The sequence below is a fragment of the Chroicocephalus ridibundus genome, chromosome 17, assembly GCF_963924245.1.
Source record: "Chroicocephalus ridibundus chromosome 17, bChrRid1.1, whole genome shotgun sequence".
Classification (NCBI taxonomy): Eukaryota; Metazoa; Chordata; class Aves; order Charadriiformes; family Laridae; genus Chroicocephalus; species Chroicocephalus ridibundus.
Window position 1 is genome coordinate 7,817,856 of NC_086300.1, and position 18,169 is coordinate 7,836,024.

Consider the following 18,169-nt stretch of genomic DNA (forward strand, 5'->3'; position numbering starts at 1 on the left):
TCAGAGGAGGGACCTTCTGCCGCAGTAGCGGCTGGAAATGCCAGAGAGGTCACAGCACCCAGAGGTGATGGGCACTCCATCACAGCTGAGGATGCTGCCAACAGCAGCGGAGGTGGAGGATCCCACAACGGTGTTCTGTGGGAAGGAGCTGAGGATGGGGCCAGGCAGGGTCACCACCACGGGGGAGGGCTGGATGACAACAGAAGAGTTCTGGCACTGCCTGACACAGGGCTCATTGCAGCTGTTGGCCAGTGGGGTGGGGCCACAGGGCCGGCAGGGCAGGCACTGGTTGTAGCAGGACATTCTATAAGGGTTTGGAGGTGCACCTGGGAGAGAGAATACAGACAGTGAAGAGCACAAGGGTGAATGAGAAGCAGCCTTGTTTCCCTGTCACAAAGAATCTAAGGCCACTACCGAGTGGGGAGCTCAAAGCTCAGCCCAGAGCCCCATGGTCCTTATTGCCCTACAAAGAGCAGCCTGGACCATGGAGGATCTTCCCTAGTGCATAAACCAAAAGATACCTCTGCCACGTCCCAGCCTCTCACTAAGCAGACGCTCGCCCCTCTGACAAGAACATCCAAGCCCCAGCACAGGCCACAGACAATATCAGCTGATATGTCCATCAAGGAGAGACCTCACTTAGGAAAAGAAGGAGAAGGAGCTGCAGACTCACCTGGTTCCCAAGGAGAAGGAGGCCAGAGAAGTGGAGGAGAGAGCAGGGACTTGGGCTGGCTTTTATACCTGCCCTTCATTGCCACAGCACCAGAGGCATCCTTTGCAGAGGTAACAATTTTTGCACAAGCTCATCTTGAATGCAAACCATCACAGCTAATGATATGGGCTGTGCTTTGGTTTCCAACACTGCTGCCTTTTCATTTCCAGAGTTGTTTCACGCACATTCCCCATTCCCCAGTGAAGGCTTCCGGTGATCAGTGGGATGAAAGGCCCCAGGATTTCCAGGGCAGGAATGCAGCAGTGTGGACAGAAGAGTCAGCTCAAGTGCTGTATGGTTCCAGGGCAGGAAAGACGCCTCAACATAGGCCACTCTGTTGGGGCTGTTTGAAGTGTCGTTCTGAGAAAGAAGCTCCAGCCGTCCTCACCTAGACACCCATGGGCTCCTGTGCATGAGGAAGTGCCACATCCTTCTCTTGCCCTCCCTCCTCAGCTCACCCCAACGGTCACTTGATGTTGCCTTCCCAGCTGTGTGCGTTGTGCTGCTAGGTTATGACAACATCCTGCCTCACACTGCCCTCAGGAAACTGGCCAGTTTTGACTGTCTCCTTGCAGTCTGTGAGTACATCAAAGACACCATGGGCATGCCAGGGGCCTTGTACTATCCCAGAATGCCCTAGCCTTGCTGTGGTTGTCCCCAGATGTCCTCAGCAGAGCCCACAGTGCATTTTTATGTGTTTCCATCTTGTGTGCTTTTGAGTGCAGCCAGCTTTTTGTGAATGGATACGGGAGCACAAATTTGTTTATGATTCCACACCAGTGTGCATAAGCCTGTGTGAGTGTGTGTATATGTCCTTGTTGTCCCTCCTCAGGAGGGAATGTGCAGGTCATAGTGAGGACAATCTCCCCTGCTCTCTCCATGAGCACCACAGAGCAGCAGGTTCCCAGGATTAGGAGCCCGAGCGCAGCTGAGTGGTGATGGCACCAGCCTGCTGGAGATGCGTCCAGGGAAGAGGCACTGAAATGCAGCCCCTGCCTTCTGAGATCTCCTTCTTCTGCCTCTCCACAGCTGACACTCTGCTGCTGCCCATTTCATGCCACAACAAGGATGGTTCCACTCCACTTCGGATCCTTAGTTCAATTGAGTGTGACAATATCAGGAGTACCTCAGCATGGCCGGCAGTCCCCGCTCCCTGCCTCTCCAGGCCAGGACACAGCTGCTCTCCCCAGTGCTAGAGAGTTCAAAGGATGGGGATTGCTTTCTGGGCAAGGTGAAGGCTGAGAAATCCTGCCCACCATGTGCTGGCCATCCCTGAGTGGATCTGCTTCCAATACCGTGTCAGGGATATCTGGGTTAGGACACAGGGCCCCTCTCATGCCCAAGCTAAGGCCCAACGGAGTTGTTCAGCTCATTGGCCTGGTGCTGTGTCAGGCAAGGCCTGAGAGTGTGTCCCAAACAGGTACTGAATGAAAAGAACATGAAGCCAAGGGCCAAGTGCATTGCTTTCTCAGGAGGTAACAGGCACTGTGGAGAGGGCAAGGGCAGGGGATATGGGTACCTGGAGTTCAGAAGGAACTTTGATACCCTCTCCCATTCTTCTTTATGACCAAATTGGAGATGAATGGGTTCATTAAGAGGATGATAAAATGGGTGGAAAATTGGCTGGACTACCAGGCTCAAAGAGTTGTGCCTATGGAGAAATGGGCTGACTGGAGCCTCATGAAGGCCAAAAAGTGCAAGGGCAATGTTTTGTATCTGATGGAGGAACCAGCCCATGCACTCACGTAAGCTGGGAGCTGGCTGCCTAGGAAGCAGATCCATAGAAAAGGATGTGGGGTATAAGGACAGCAAGCTGAACGTAAGACCACAGTGTGCCCTTGCAGCAAAGGTCAAGTGCATCCTGAGCTGGATTAGTCAAAGCGTAGCCCACAGGTCCAGGAAGGTGACCCTGCCCCTCTGGCCCATGTGAGACCACATCTGGAGCACTGCCTCCAGGCTGAGGTGCCCTCTTCCAAGAAGGATATTGACCTACTGAAGCAAGTCCAACAAAGGCCACCAAAGTAGATAGGGGGCGGGCAAACATGACGTGCGAGGAGAGCCTGAGAGAACTGGGCCTGACCATCTCGGAAAAGCGAAGGCTCAGGGGAGACCTCCTTGCTTTCTACAACTACTTGATCAGAGAGAAAAGAGACAAAGGACGAAGACACTGGAAGTGCTAAGTGACTGAGTAGCGTCAATGGACATCACCTAGCACAGGGAGAAATCTGTAGGATTTCATATGGGAAGCTGGACCATCTGCTGTGCCAAGGCCCCACTGCTGCGCCAGGCTGCAGCTGGCGCTGTGCAGGCTTCTTCTTGCTGGAGGACAGGGAGAGTCCATTTCCCAGTTGGGCAAAGTGGTATTCGTGCGGAGTCCCTGAGCAGCGCCGGCACAGAGCTGAGCTCTGGGGCGGAGCTGGCGGTGGCGGAGAGGAGAGGAGGCGGTTGAGAGGAGGCGGAGTGGCTGGAGCAGAGAGCCGGGGCTGGCGGGGGGCAGCGAGGGGCGGATGGCGGAGCAGCAGGATGCGGCAGTGCCAGGGCACAGGGCTGGCAGGGCTGGCTGCGCTGCTGCTGGGTGCGTGGGGCTGGCGGTAGTGGATGGGTCCAGGGCTGTGCCCGGCGTGTTCCCCGGGGAGCCCAGCGCCAACTCTTCCCTCTCCTTCTTCAGCCTCTCCTTCCCCCTCCTGCGTCTGACATCTTTTGTGCCCCTTTAAAAACCCTCCGAGTCTTCCTATTCTTCTCCTCCCTCTTTCGTCACCACCTCTATTGGTACAAGCCTCCTTGCATGCACGCCTGATTTTTCATGCACCCTCTCCCTCCCCTGTGCATTCAGCAGTACTTATTGCCCTCAATATAGCCCTCTCTCCTTCACTCTAAGAACCCCTCTACCTCTCTACTCTTCCTCTCTTCCCTCGCTGATCTTCTGACCCATCTCTCCATGCAACTACCATCCCTAACCCCTCTTCCTGCTCCCTGAGGTCCCTTTCTCTTCTTACCCTCTGCTTCTCTCATATATGTAGGCACAAGTTTGATTTCTGCATCGTGCCATACATCCACTCATCCCCCTGTGCATTCACCTTTTATACTTCTGAATTCATCCCTCCATCCTTCACTGTAACACACTCACCTTTCCTGTCCTTCTGCCTCTCATCATTCATCCATCCATCCATGCACCTGACTTTCCTTCTGTCTCTCCATGCATCATTTGCAATTTCCCTCCCAGACTGCTCCCCTTGTTCCACACATGCCAGGATCACTCTCCATCCCTGTTGATGAGCTCCCTGTCCCCAGTTGTGCCAGTCTGTCTCTGTCTCACTTCCACCCTTTGTAACGATTTCTTGGGGAAAAGAGCCATCAGAGCTGGGCGACCATTCTTGATTTTTGGCCTTTCCTTCTCTTTCTCGGCAGTGGCTGTGGGCAGAGCCCAGGTGCTGCAGGAGCTGTCGGCAGAGACCACCGAGGGCACTGAAATCAACATCACTTGCTCGCACCCCAATATACAGACCATGGAGTTCATCTACTGGTACTGTCAGCTCCCGGGACGAGGCCCTGCATTGCTCCTGAGCACTCACAAAGACTCCAAAGAGCTGCGGGACCCGCCGGGGCGGCTGTGGGTGTCGGCAGACCGCCGCTCCAGCGCCCTGTGGCTCGCCCGGCCCCGGCGCAGGGACGCAGCCGTGTATTACTGTGCCGTGGGTCTCCCACGGGGAGAGGAGCTGGGGCTGCGGCCGGGCAGGAACCGTCGCGGGCGGGGCCAGGCGTGTGTGTCGGGGCCGGGGGGACAGCCCCGCGCGGGCTCGCCAGGAGGCGCTGCCGCTCCGCCCGCCGGGGCCGCCTCGCCCCAAACGGCCCCAACCGGCCCCTCGCCCCGGTCCGCTTCCCTCGCCCGACCGGCCCCGGCCCCGGCAGTGGCAATCCCGTACACCCAGTGGGACGCACAGAGAAATCCCCCGCCACACTGCCGCCACCGCCGGGGCAGGAATGGTACCCGGAGCGCTGGCCGTGTCCGGCGGGGTCCGGCAAGGAGCGATGGCAGCCGCCGGCCCCGCTGGCGCCCGGCCAGGAGCAGCGCCTTTCTGCTCTGCAAAGGGCTGCGGGCGGCAGAGATCCACCTGCCCACGGGCAGCCGCCCAGCCCTTGCTCCTGCCGCATGGACCGCCCACTGCTGACATGGAACAAACGGGGCCTCTTCTCGGCCTCTTGACGTTCCCCACGAGGATGCCGAGGGAACCCTGAGCAGCTGCTTTTGTCTGCTCTGCAACCACGGGGACTCCAGGGCGCAGTTGCCAATGCCAAACCTGCCTTAGAAAAGGACAGCCAGAAAGGGTTTGTTATAGATTGTGGCCCAATAATTGACAGGAACCAGTCCAATTAATCAAATTAGTTTATTAAGCAAGCGGCAGCAAGCAAAACAGCGCTGGGTGGCCGGGGAGTCTTTGCTCCGCCAACGGCGCACACCCACTTCCCGAAAGTAGCTGATTATATACTCTTCTGGTTCCCGTATATGTGTCAATCCTGGTATATTCTGTGTCTGAGCGACGTGTTGCTAGGGGGTTGTTGCGTGAAACGGGGCCAAGCGGTTTTGGCAGAAGATAAACCCCCTTGCGTTCTAACACTCCTCACCGAGGTGGGAGGCTAGGTGCGGCTAGGTTTAAATTCTGAGTGATGCCCAATTCAGCACTATCAGTCCAATCGCGTTTAATATGTATTAAACTACTACGATTTGGATACACTAATAGTGGACTGCACCTTCAGTCTAGTCGTGCTCCTGAACTAGCACGGCCTCTCTCAAGTTTTGGTCGCGTTCAGTGAGAAAGCGAAACGGCTAGCTACTTAAACAGTGCAGTTTATTTAAACAACAGATATACAGGTTCTTTTGGATTGCCGGTGATAAATACACTGTCTGCAAAGCACGTGCAAATAAAGATATTGCTAAGTATACAAACGCGCGACAAAATTATAAACGATACAGCCTGGCTATAAATGTAGGGTAGAGATTCTCTAGAGAAATTTCTAAGTCCCCGAGAAAGCGCTCGGTGTAATTGAAGTCTTACCCAAAGGCGTCCCTGTGGGGGGGAAGAAAGGCTCAGCCCGTCGACTGATCCCGGAAATCAGCGGTGGAATTCTTCGCGATGGTGTCTTCCCTGACATTCCCTCTCTCTTGGGCTATTTTTATATTATTTTTTTATCTTCAAAGTGGAGTTTGAGTGACTTTAGTCATACGTACTTTTATTATGATTAATGTATTCAAGGAGGAGTGTTCACACCTCAGGGGCGGATAGCCTCCGGGATGGAGGTGTGTTTTGGTACATTGTGGTGAGCAAAGTTCGCACAACAGGACAGCATTTCATCAACATTCGACGAAATGTTGGCTCGGGTAGCGTGTAGGCCGCTTATCAGTTCCGTAGTACCATCTCGTCCCCATATCTGCTATTCGTCACAAGGGAATGCCACGGAACAAGCGTGTTCCGTTCCATCCCTCGTGTAGTTTCGCAGACAACCTTGTACAGGGAATCACAAGTGTTGCATTCTTCGTGTGCTAGCTGCGGCTGTATTCTACCTCAGAAGCCTCTTGATTTTATGACTTTCCTTAATGTGTGAACAATGCTGTATTTTTGTATTCTTGGCCAATTTAGTAATTATTCCACAGGGGTCGGTCTTGTCCCGCCTCCTGGTGGTCGTGAGGCTGAAGGCTCCTCATCTTGATCAGTGTCCTTGGGGAGACTCTTTTCAGCTTATCGCACAACTTAGCTCTTCCCTTTGAAGTGTTAAAGCACACCAGATGCCTGTGATTTAGGCCTTGAGGTGTCAAAGCGCACCAGATAGCACACTGGATGCCTGCGATTTAAGTATGTGAAGAGTCGAAACATTGTAATTTTTCACCAGCCTTTAAGAAAGCCTGATTTGATTAACAAACATGATTTTATTTATTACAGGTTTCACATTCTTTTACTCTTTAAAAGCTCAGATATATAGAATGGAAAACTGAGTCTGCCAGCTACCGAATTTCACACTCCTGCCCAAATGTTCCTGCTAGTGTTACAAAGTCAACCCATGGGGTCAGGAGTTGAAGCTCCCCAGCAGCAGGAGAAGGGCATGTTGAGGTCAGAGGCACCTTCAAGCACTCCCCACAGGGGCTCAGTGGTGAGACCACGAGCTTCTTTGACAGGATTCAGCACATTTGCAGTTGGTGCCCAGGAGGAAGGGTAAACACTTGTCCTGGACACACTGAGCACAGCCTCAAGGCATGCCAGGTTCCTCCTGGAGGAGTGAGTCAGAACGGGATTTACTGAGTTGCCCTAAGGGGCTGGAGGGCTGAGGGGAGTGAGAGCTGGCAGGAGTCCTCTAACCTCCAGCCAGTCCCCGGGGAACCCTGTGTGGCTCGAGCAGCTGACAGAGGTGGTCAAACCTCTGGGCAGAGGCTTCTGAGTCACAGAGGGAAGGATCAGCCCTGCTCTCTGTCCCAACTGGACTTGATAACTGTGTTCCCAGGGATCTCCTGGCAGGTGACAAACAAGGCAGAGCAACAGGCATGGCCAGGCCAGCACATGCATCTGATACATGGTCACATGGGATTGGCCCCTCTTATTGCTGTCTCTGTCTTCCCGTGTTTGCTCCTGGCCAAATTGCCTTGATTCTTCCCTTTCCCTGTCTCTGCTGCTTCTCCGAAATATCCCATGTCTTCCACAAACTAGAAAAAAACTTTTCCACTTCACAGAATCATAGAATGTGTTGGGTTGGAAGGGATCTTTGAAGGTCATCTAGTCCAACCCCCCTGCAGGAAGCGGGGACATCTTCAACTAGATCAGGTTGCTCAGAGCCTCATCAAGCCTGGCCTTGAATGTCTCCAGGGATGGGGCCTCCACCACTGCTCTGGGCAACCAGTTCCAGTGTCTCACCACCCTCATTGTAAAGAACTTCTTCCTCATGTCAAATCTAAACCTACCCTGCTCTAGCTTAAAACCATTGCCCTTTGTCCTATTGCTACATGCCCTTGCAAAGAGTCTCTCCCCAGCTTTCTTGTAGGCCCCCTTCAGGTACTGGAAGGCCGCTATAAGGTCTTCCTGGAGCCTTCTCTTCTCCAGGCTGAAAAACCCCAAATCTCTCAACCGGTCTTCATAGGAGACGTGCTCCAGCCATCGGATCATCTTTGTGTCCCTCCTCTGGATCTGCTCCCACAGGTCCATGTCCTTCTTGTGCTGAGGGTTCCAGAGCTGGAAGTGGAATCCCATAAGGTGTTTGATCCCCCTGAAGGTGGAAACATCCCTGAGTTTATAAGATGATCCTCTCTTCTCACCCTTCTGGAGGGTGTTGTCTTCAGGCAAAGGGGCAGACCGTTATACCTGAAGGGATGGGCAGTAGATGTCTGTGAAGCAGAGGGCTGTGCTGGATGTCCTCCAGCCAGAGAGAGGTGTTTTGTCTGACTGTGGGTGGGATGGTTACAGCAGGTGCTGTTCCCAGAGACATTTCCCTTGAAGGGCTTCATCCATGGCCTAGGGAGAAGGGAGAGAATACTCCTGTAGCAAAAGAGACACAGATACTGTTCCTGGGTGTGTCTTGTCTGTTCCTGGTTCTACCTCTTTTCAGACACTACGGAGGAACAGAGACCACATGAGTGGCTACAAATGGGTCTTTCTTCAGGTGGTTGCAGGCCCCTGTCTCCGGCTGGGCACTGCATGGCAGGAGCAGGTCACCATGGACCCTGCTCCCATGCTGGGGCTGGTTGGGCTGGTTGTGACCTCCAGGAGGAGCAAAAAGCAGGAAAACAGCCTGCAGCCTCCTAGACTAGAACTGGCCTTCTTCAGCGTTCAAAAGAGAAGCTTAAGAGAGACCTGTTCCTAAGACATGACTGGAGCATGAAAAGCCAGATGGAGCCAGACACTTCTTGAGCACAGTGACAGAGCGAAAGGCAATGGACATGATCTGGAACAGGGGAAATTCCTACTGAAAATTTGGAATTGTGGAGTTTTTTGATGATGAAGGCGCAGCATGGCTGTAGATAGATCCCACTAGGAATGGGTGTCTGCCTCCAGAGTCTTGACTAAAATACCATGAGCTGGAGATAGTACCAGAAGGTAAAAGGGGATAGAATGTGTGATGTTATGCCCCTTCAAATGCTGGGAACCCTGAGTTATGGAGCCTGAGGTGGAGATCGAGTTGGGACTTAGCGCATAGTGCAAATCCTGCCCATGCTGAGATTCATCTTAGGCATTGTCATCTCTGGAGTTTTCATGGCATTTCCTTAGAAATAAACCGCTCCCAATTTCTACTGTTCAGCAAAAGGGCATTTATATGAAAGCACAGTGCTTCACTCCTAGATCAAGACAAGGACGTGTTTGTGGCAGCGTTGCCAAGTTTGCCAAGTGATATATACAGCTCAGCACAGCACAGGTCTGGGCCTACTCAGGTCAGGTTAACTTAACGACAATGAGCGGTTGGTTCTCTCTGCCATGAGTGGTGCATGGGATCACTCTGGAGTTCCTGTGGCAAGGGGGTGGGAGTAGGGGTCCCCACCTGCAGTACCCCCACCCCTTCACATGCCCTTTCAGCTGTGGGTGCGGGGCTGCCCTATCCCCATCCCTCACAGTGCAGCACTCCAATGGGTGTCCCATGTGCTCCCTGGGAGCGCAGGTGACCCACTCATGCCTAGTTCTGTTCCCTCCTGGTCCCTTACACTTTACCCTAGTGTAGGAGTCTGTTGTCCTTGATATCTCTGGGTTTGTTGCATCTACACAGCAGTTCTGGAGCCAGGTTCCTTGCTCATACTGTGGGTTGTCCTACCAGAACTGGACACAGCCAGAAGCCCCGGGCTGCTGGATGGTTCCTGTCCTAACTGGGGAGGACTCCACTGTGAGCTCGCTGGAACAGAGCGAGTCCCTTTCCACCACTGGGACCCCCAGATTCCCCAGGAACTCTTCATGGGGAAATGCTGAGAATGCCACTGGCTGAGGGAGCCACAGGTGTTGCTGTTGGAGGAAGGAGAAACCCAGAACCTTTGCTCCCCCAACAGCGTTGTTTCCAGCAGCTCTGTTATCTCGGGTCTGGGAGGGGGTTTTCTGACTCTCTCTCACTCCACAAACAGGTGGGTTGGTCTCAACATGCAAGTCAGATCTCTCATCCTCACGGCCTTCCTGGGGCAACTGCTGGGTAAGTCCTGGCTTTCTATAAATGCATCCTTCTTCTCCCAAGGCTTGCCAGGTTGATCAGGATCATGCAGAGAACTACTCCTTAACTAGAAAAAAATGCTGGGAAATATTGACTCACATTTTTGGATTTCAACCTGTTCTCTCAAGATCCTCTTTCTTTTGGATATGAAAAGAAAGAAGAGAGATACCTGCTTTTCTCTCACCTTCATGCCTTTCTCTCTGACTTTCGCTCCTGATCCGCATGCTGTCACCACAGGAGATCTCAGCTCTCATTTTTGCATGAGAGCACTCTCACATTTTCCCTTTCCAATGCAAATTGGCAGAACTTGTCAACACTGCCTGGAGGACATTTATGCTCTCATCCCACTGGCATTACCAGGGCATCCCATTATGCCTCCTGGCTGGCACATGCCTGACGAGCCTTCCAGTTTTCTCCTGTCTGTTTACACAGCCAGGGATCTCTCTTTCTACCATTCATCTCAGCATTGCCGCTCATCAGGGAGCTAGGAACTCTTGGAGATGACAGGCATAGTGAAACAGGATGAATCTTTTTGCCATAGCTCCATAGATGCCTCAACATGCTGGAGTTGTGCTGGTCCCAGCACACAAAGGTTAGGCTGTTCCCTGGTTCTCTGGGCACTAGGAGCAGGGAGGAGGAACAGGACTTGGGAGGAGGAGCAGGGACACTGCACAGCTCTTCTCAAGCTCCACACTGGGCTCAGAGCTCCGAGCTGCTGCCCAAAACTCCTCTCCACCTGGATGTCCCCAGAACTCAGGATTTTCCTACAGGACAAGGGAGAGGCAGCCTTCTCTGCCTGGGTCTTGCTTCCACTCCTGGTTTGTTTCCCAGAGCCCTTCCCTGCTGAGCTGCTGACCTTCGCTTTCTTCCAGGCACCATGGGCCAGGTCACTGTCACCCAGCAAGAAGGACAAGTCACAGTGAAGCAGGGAGACAACTTTCAAATAACATGAACCTACCAGACTTCCAGCTATTATGGCTTGGTCTGGTACCAGCAGAGGAAAGGCCAAGGTCCCCAGCTGGTCTGTTATCAGGCAACTGCTGGCCGCAAGCCCAGTGGCCGTCTCACCACCGTGCTGAACACCATGGAGAAATACAGCCTCCTGCAGCTGGAGGAAGTCGGGCTCTTTGACAGTGCCTTGTACCTCTGTGCAGTGCGTGACACCCCGGTGCAGGGAGCTTCCTTGGCTGTGGAAGAGCCCAGGGGATGGAGGAGATGTGTCTGTGCAAGGCTGAGGGTGGGGGAAGGGGCTGTCAGGTGTGCCCTTGCAGCGCTGCTTCCCCTGTACACGCAGGGGAAGTGCCCTCGGGGGTCCGTTCCACACATCAATTTATGCAACCATGGCCTTAAATATTCCCATACCACACTACATGAAGGCACAGTCTTCTTATTGCCAATGCTTTGGAAGTTCTGCTGTCTGATTAAACAGCACACACTTGAACCATTGCATTTATATATTAGCCATTTGTTTATCTTCACCGCTATTAATAACCGCAGGCACATCCATCCTCCACGACACCCACTGGGTTTGTCTTGTCTCAAGATGGAGACACCTTAAAGCTGGTTCCATTTTGTTATTTCCCTCTTGAACATTGGCCATGGCGGTTGATGTAAAGAGATGCTGTGCCTTTTCTTCTCCTAGGCAGATCCCAGCATGGGGCATCCATGGGTCTTCATTCCCCTGTTCTCGCTGGGGGCGTTAAACATTCTAGTGGGAGCTGGTCAGTTCCTCCACCTCATCTGCTGTGATGAACTGGCACTTTTGGTAGCAAGTGTCCTGGATCTGCTCAGTCACAAATGAGTGCCTGAGCACTGCTCTCTTCCCCCAGAGGGATTTTCTTTCCCTTTTGTCCCTGTGCATAGAGGTGGCTCCTCAAGGGAAACATCTCCATGAACAGTAGCTGCTGCAGAAGCTCCCCACACAGGGACAGGCATTGTCCCTCACTCTGCTGGGTTAAGGGAGACACTCAGCACAGCCCTCTGCTTTACAGACAGTCCCTCTCCAAGCTTCACATAGTCACACCTGTGACCTCTAAATGCCTTTGCTAGCCAGGGTCCTGTCCCCTGGGCAAGCACATGGTCTACCCTAGTACAACAGCACAGTCCAGGGAAAGGCTGCATTGCTGTTGACAACAGGAACATTGGGTGCCCCTGACGTGTAACTGTCATCATCCCCTTGGGAGCTGCAGGCTCCAGTCCCCGAGAGGGAGATGCCAGGCTACAGTGACTTGGGCCCACAGCAGGAGCCTTTAAGGTTTTACATTTCAGGTGCAGTGACCAGGAGACTGTGGAATTTAAGATCCTCAGAGAACTGACCAAGGCAAACAAGACGACTACTGCAATGGACTTCAGAAGAGCGCATCTTGTAGTGGTAAGGAACCGACCGGCTTGGCACAATGCCCTGGGAAACTTCCCCAAGGCAGGGAGGTCCCAGAGGAGCTGGCTAACCTTCAAGGAGAGCCTCCTCAGAGCACAAGGATGATCCTCTGCAAAATGGATTTAAAAGCACAGCTGGAGTGGAAAATTGCAAGAGATGTGAAGGGAATCAAGAAAGGTATTTCTGGGCCTATTGGCAGCAACAGGATGGCTAAGTAAATTTGGGCTCATTACTTGGTAAGGAAGTGGATCTGGAGACAAGTGACATGTACTCGATGTCTCTTTCTCCTCAGCTTTTACTGGTATGGCTTCTTCTCAGGGCTACCATATCCCTCACCCTCCCCACAGACTCTATGGGAATGAAGCAGCACCCACAGTAGAAGAATAAGGAATTAAGGAGCTCGTACTACCATTTGGACATACACAAGTTCATGGGATCACTTGGGATGCATCCAAGGGCATTCAAGGAGCTGACTGGACAGTATCTACCCAGACCCTGGAAGGAAGATGGAGACAATATTCTCAGGAACCTTCTCTAAATGCATGAAAGGCAAGAAGGGGATTGGGAGCAGCTGACATGGTTTTACTGAGGGCAAATGATGCCTCACCAACCTCATTGCTTTCCATGAGGAGTTGACAGGCACTGTGGGAAGGGGAGGGGCACTGCCTGGGGTGTGCCGTGACTTTAGCAAGACCTTTGACATAGCCTCATGGGTGCACACACATGCACACCCATAGGCAGACGAAGCTATGCACACTCACAGGCATGGACACGCACAAATATGTGTGCTGTTGGGGAATTTTTATTGTACCATTTGAGGCAAGTTAAACACTTGCCTATGCTTAGAGTTAAAAAAAAAAAAAAAAAAAAAAAAAAAACGAAAGAAAACCCCCAACAAACGACAACCAAATGATCAATCTATTGGCCAGAGTCCTATCACCATAAGCAGTTCTACAAGGAATCTGCAAAGATGAGTCAGAAGCCAATTCCTTATATACACTGGCAGAAGCACAGGTGCCAACTGTCATAAGTGATCTCCCTAAGGGTGCCGTCGGGGTGTGGGACCAGTCCCAGCTCTGTAAAGTCACTGGTGCCTCAGTGATCAGTATTCACAGGGCAGCAGAGTGTGGCACACCTGGGACAAGCCAGACTCCCCACAGGCTGCAAACAATGAGGCTGGAACACCTGAAATTATAATAACTGATCCCAGTAAGAAAGGCACTCTGCCTTTTCAAAGCATTCCTTAAAAATGTCATTTATTAGTGCCAGGACTAGAAAGAAAGAGATGATAATACAGGTAACCTTACATCCCTCGAGACGCTGGGAACACTGAGCAGATCCCATTCACAGAAGCGTTGCTCCATTTTGGTCCGTTGAGTTTTAGAGCATTTTCTTCAAAGGAAACAGTTCCATTCATCATTTCAACTGTCAAACGCCACAACTCTGCCAGTTGTTTATTGCATGTGAAAAACTACGAGCAGCTTTCCCATCCTTGTTTCTTAGGGTGGAAACCAAGGGGTTGAGCAGGGGAGTAAGAATGATGCAAAGAAGAGCCACTGCTCTGCCTAGCGACCCTTTGGAGGGGGCTCCCATGTACGTGGAGACACACGTGCCATAGAAACTGGCCACAGCAGTGAAATGGGAAGCACGGGTTGAGTCAGCTCAGTGCCTGCCTTCTGCACAGCAGAGCCACAGGATGATTCTTGCTCTGCACCTGTAGAGAAGTGAGGATGAAGTGGAAGCAGCAGAGGGTGACCTCACCAATACTGAATGTGATGACATCCTTGTTGGCAGAAGTGCCAGCAAAAGCCATGTCCAGGAGGAGGGGTGGCAGATGACTGAACTGGTGCATGTGCCTGGGTGCGCAGTAAACCAAGTGGGACGTGATCTTCTCATTCCCCTGCATGCTCTTTATGAGAGCAATTTGATCTCCCTCAGAAATACACCGTTTCACTGTCCCCATTTCTGTGCTGACTGCCCACAGTTCCCACAGGTTTAGCTCCAGTTTCCAGCCTCAATTCATTCAGCAGAATGAGTGACTTTTCCCTGCTGATGCCTCCAGGCCATGGCCCGAGATTTGGTGATGGAGGAAGGAGGTCACCCCAAAGCCTGTTCCCTGCATTACCACTCCTGCTATTCTGCGGAGCCAATCATCTTCTGGAACTCCACACCCACTACCCAACCACCCCAGCACAGCTCCGGCCATAGCAAGAGGAACACCCTTCCTCAAGAGCTCATAGGGCTGCTGCCCCCTCAGGGCCTCCTGCCTTTCTGGGCATCCATGAGCAGAGGCAGAGCAGGGCAACGCCTGATGCTCATTGGCAGCAGAACAGCCCGGGATGCCTTCCTCAGCTCCAAGGGATGGTTCCCAAAAGAGAAGCCCCTGCAAGCTGTCCCAACCTCCCACTCCTCTGAGAATGGAAACGGGTCTCCTTGTGCTCTCAATCCCTTCCATCCCTTCTCCTTTGGAAGCCAGGCAGTGTCCCTAGAGGGAAGGACCACATAGAGGCCAGGCTTGAATGCAACAGAACTTTAATGATTCAAAAGAGGGAAACAAAGTCATTCCACATGGAGGCCACCAATGCGTGGGGCCCCAAGGGCAGCTGTGAGTCTGCTGTCCTTGGCTATGGAGAAGTTCCCACATCATGTCTGTCATCCTGGCCCACAGAAGGAGATGAGACAGACAGTCCCTAGCAGGCTGGCATTAGGGGGACAAGGGGATCCAAAGCAAACAAGGAAAAGGGAGAGAAAGGCAAAGCCATTCCGCTGTGTTGAAAACAACATTCAAAAGATCAATCCGCTGCCCAGCACCGTGTTCTGAGTTCCTCAGGGAGCCTCTTCTTGGGGCTTTCCTATAATCTTTATCAGAGGAGGGACCTTCTTCCACAGTAGCGGCTGGTAATGCCAGAGAGGTCACAGCACGCAGAGGTGATGGGCACTCCATCACAGCTGAGGATGCTGCCAACGGCAGCGGAGGTGGAGGATCCCACAACGGTGTTCTGTGGGAAGGAGCTGAGGATGGGGCCAGGCAGGGTCACCACCACGGGAGAGGGCTCGATGATGACGGTGGAGTTTTGGCACTGCCTGACACAGGGCTCATTGCAGCTGTTGGCCAGAGGTGTTGGGCCACAGGGCCGGCAGGGCAGGCACTGGTTGTAGCAGGACATGTCTCTAAGGGTAGAGGTGCACCTGGCAGAGAAGCAGGGAGGAAAGAGAGCACAAGGGTGGGTGAGAAGCAGCCTGGTTACCCTGTCACAAAGGATCTAAGGCCACTACTGAGTGGAGAGATGGAAGCTGTGTTAAGGAGCCACATTGTTATCAATGGTCTACAAATTGGAGCCTGGCCCATGGAGGGTCTCGTAATTTGTAAACCAGGGCCACCACAGCTACATCCCAGCTACTCTCTTTGCAGAACTTCCCCACACTTCCCTCTAGCATGACAGGGAGCTCCAGGACACAGAAAAGAAGAGAGGCAATACCAGCTGAGAGGTCCATCGAGGAGACATATCACTTTGGAAGAGGAGGAGAAGGAGCTTCAGACTCACCTGGTTCCCAAGGAGAAGGAGGCCAGAGAAGTGGAGGAGAGAGCAGGGACTTGGGCTGGCTTTTATACCTGCCCTTCATTGCCGCAGCACCAGAGGCACCCTTTGCAGAGGTAACAATTTTTGCACAAGCTCATCTTGAATGCAAACCATCACAGCTAATGATATGGGCTGTGCTTTGGTCTCCTGCACTGCTGCCTTTTAATTTCCAGAGTTGTACCATACCCATTCCTCAATCAAAGTTTCCTGTGATCACTGGGATGAAAGGCCCCAGGATTTCCAGGGCAGGAACGCAGCAGTGTAGGCAGAAGACTCAGTTCAAGTGCTGAGTGGGTCCAGAGGAGGCAAGTGACACCAGCCTGGGTCACTTCAGTGGAGCTGTTTGGTGTCGTTCTCTGGAAGAAGCTCCAGCCGTCCTCTGCTGGCAGCCCAAGTGCTCCCGCACATGAGGAAGTGACACTTCCATCTCTTTCGTTCCCTCCTCAGCTCACCCCGGTGGTCACTTGTTGTTGCCTCCCCAGGTGTGTGCGTTGTGCTGTTAGGTTTTTGACCCCATCCTGCCTAACACTGTCTTCAGGAAAAAACTGTGGCCTGTTTTGACTCGTCCCCACTCTGTGCAGTCTGTGAGTACACAAGTAAAGACATAGGAATGCCTGGGGCCTTGTCCTTTCCCAAATGCCCTAACCCTGCCACAGTTGTCCCCAGGTGTTGTCAGCAGGATCCACACCTGGGTGTGTTCCTGCATCTGTTCTTCTCATCTGTGCTTTACGAGCAGCTGTGTTAGCGTGGATGAATGTGGAATCACAAATTAGTGTATAATTTCAAGGTGGCCTGCATGAGACCGTGTGTGCATGTGTGTCCTTGTGTGTCCCTCCTCAAGAAGCAATATGCTGCTCATGACAGGGACATTCTCTGTTGCTCTCTCCATGAGCACCAGAGAGCAGCAGATTCCCAGATTCAGAAGGCACCTGAGTGCAGCTGAGTGGTGAACAAGAACAAGAACAGTTTCACTCCTGTTTGACTCCTTAGTTTAATTCATATTAGCAATATTGGGAGCTCCTCAGCAGGGTTGGCAGTCCCCACTCCCTGCCTCTCCAGGCCAGGACACAGTTCCTTTCCCCAGTATTAGAGAGTTCAAAAGGATGGGGATTGCTTTCTGGGCAAGGAGAAAGGATGAGGGATCTTGTCCACCATGTGCTGGCCATCCCTGAGTGGATCTGCTTCCAAAGCACTGTTGACTGTGTCTGGGATGGGACATAGCCCTCTCTCATGCCCAAGCCAATGCCAAACGTACTTGTGCTCTTCACAGGCGTGGTGCTGTGCCCGGCAGGGGCTGAGACCTTTTCCCAAACAGGTCCTGAATGAAAGGAACACAGAGTCTGATATCACTGCGCTGTGATTGGAAGAACAGACTCTGTGGATTTCATAGGAGAAGCCAAAGAACTGATGACAGCTTTGATGTTCATGCCCATAATGAACACTAGTGTCGGTGGTGTCTGGGGTGGGACACGGTCCTCTCTCATGTCCATGTCAATATCAAATGGGCTTGTTCAGCACATTGACCTGATGCCATGTCAGGCAGGGGCTGAGACCTTGGATCAAACAGGTCCTGAATGAAAGGAACATGAAGCCTGACATCGCTGTGCTGTGAGTGGAAGGACAGACCCTGTGGCTTGCACAGGGAAAGCCAAAGGGCTGACAACTGCTTTGGTCTTACAGCCTACAAGGACCTTCATGTCCCACACTGGAATCTCAGTCTGAGTGCCCAGCAACTGCCGCAGGAGGGTACAGACATTAGATTTGAGGTCACATCCACCAAAGCCTAGTGCTGTTCCACAGGGGTTTCCAAAAGGGACCCTCTTTCCGACACGGGGTGTCAAGGGTGTATGGAGTTCCTGAGCCCATCTCCCCTCCTGAATGTTTGTCTTCCTGGACTCAGGCCCAACCAGGAGACAGTGTAGCCAAGGCTTCCCCCTTCCCTTTCATGTACTTTGGTGAGCTCATCGCCAGGGAGCTCTGCTGGGACAGCTCAGCCAGGGATGACTTCCCTCTCTGTGGAGCTGCTTCTGAGTCGAGACTCTAGTGTAGTTGAGGGCAAAGCTCATTGCTTTCTCAGGAGGTGATGGGCACTGTGGACAAGAAAAGGCAGTGGAGATGAGTATCTAGAGTATAGCAGGACCTCTGACAGCCTCTCCTGTCCTTTTTATGACCTAACTGGAGGTAATTGGGCTCAATAAGAGGATGGTAAGGTAAGAGTGGAATGTCGGTCAGAAAGAGTTGTGAGCAGTGGTGCAAAGCCCAGCTGGCAGACACGACCTTGTGGGGTCCCACAGGGATCAGCAGTAGCACCAACACTTCCTAATGTTTTCATGT

The 18,169-nt window shown here is 52.6% G+C and overlaps 2 protein-coding genes across 2 annotated transcripts; both read right to left on the reverse strand.

The window, feature by feature from the left end:
• On the reverse strand, window positions 1-303 carry LOC134524698 (feather keratin Cos2-3-like). The gene has a single exon (XM_063354890.1). The coding sequence runs from the start codon at window positions 301-303 to the stop codon at window positions 1-3; it is 303 nt and encodes a 100-aa protein (XP_063210960.1).
• A 14,815-nt stretch (window positions 304-15,118) lies between these two features.
• On the reverse strand, window positions 15,119-15,421 carry LOC134524699 (feather keratin Cos1-1/Cos1-3/Cos2-1-like). Its single transcript, XM_063354892.1, has one exon. The coding sequence runs from the start codon at window positions 15,419-15,421 to the stop codon at window positions 15,119-15,121; it is 303 nt and encodes a 100-aa protein (XP_063210962.1).
• Between the last annotated feature and the right edge of the window lie 2,748 nt (window positions 15,422-18,169).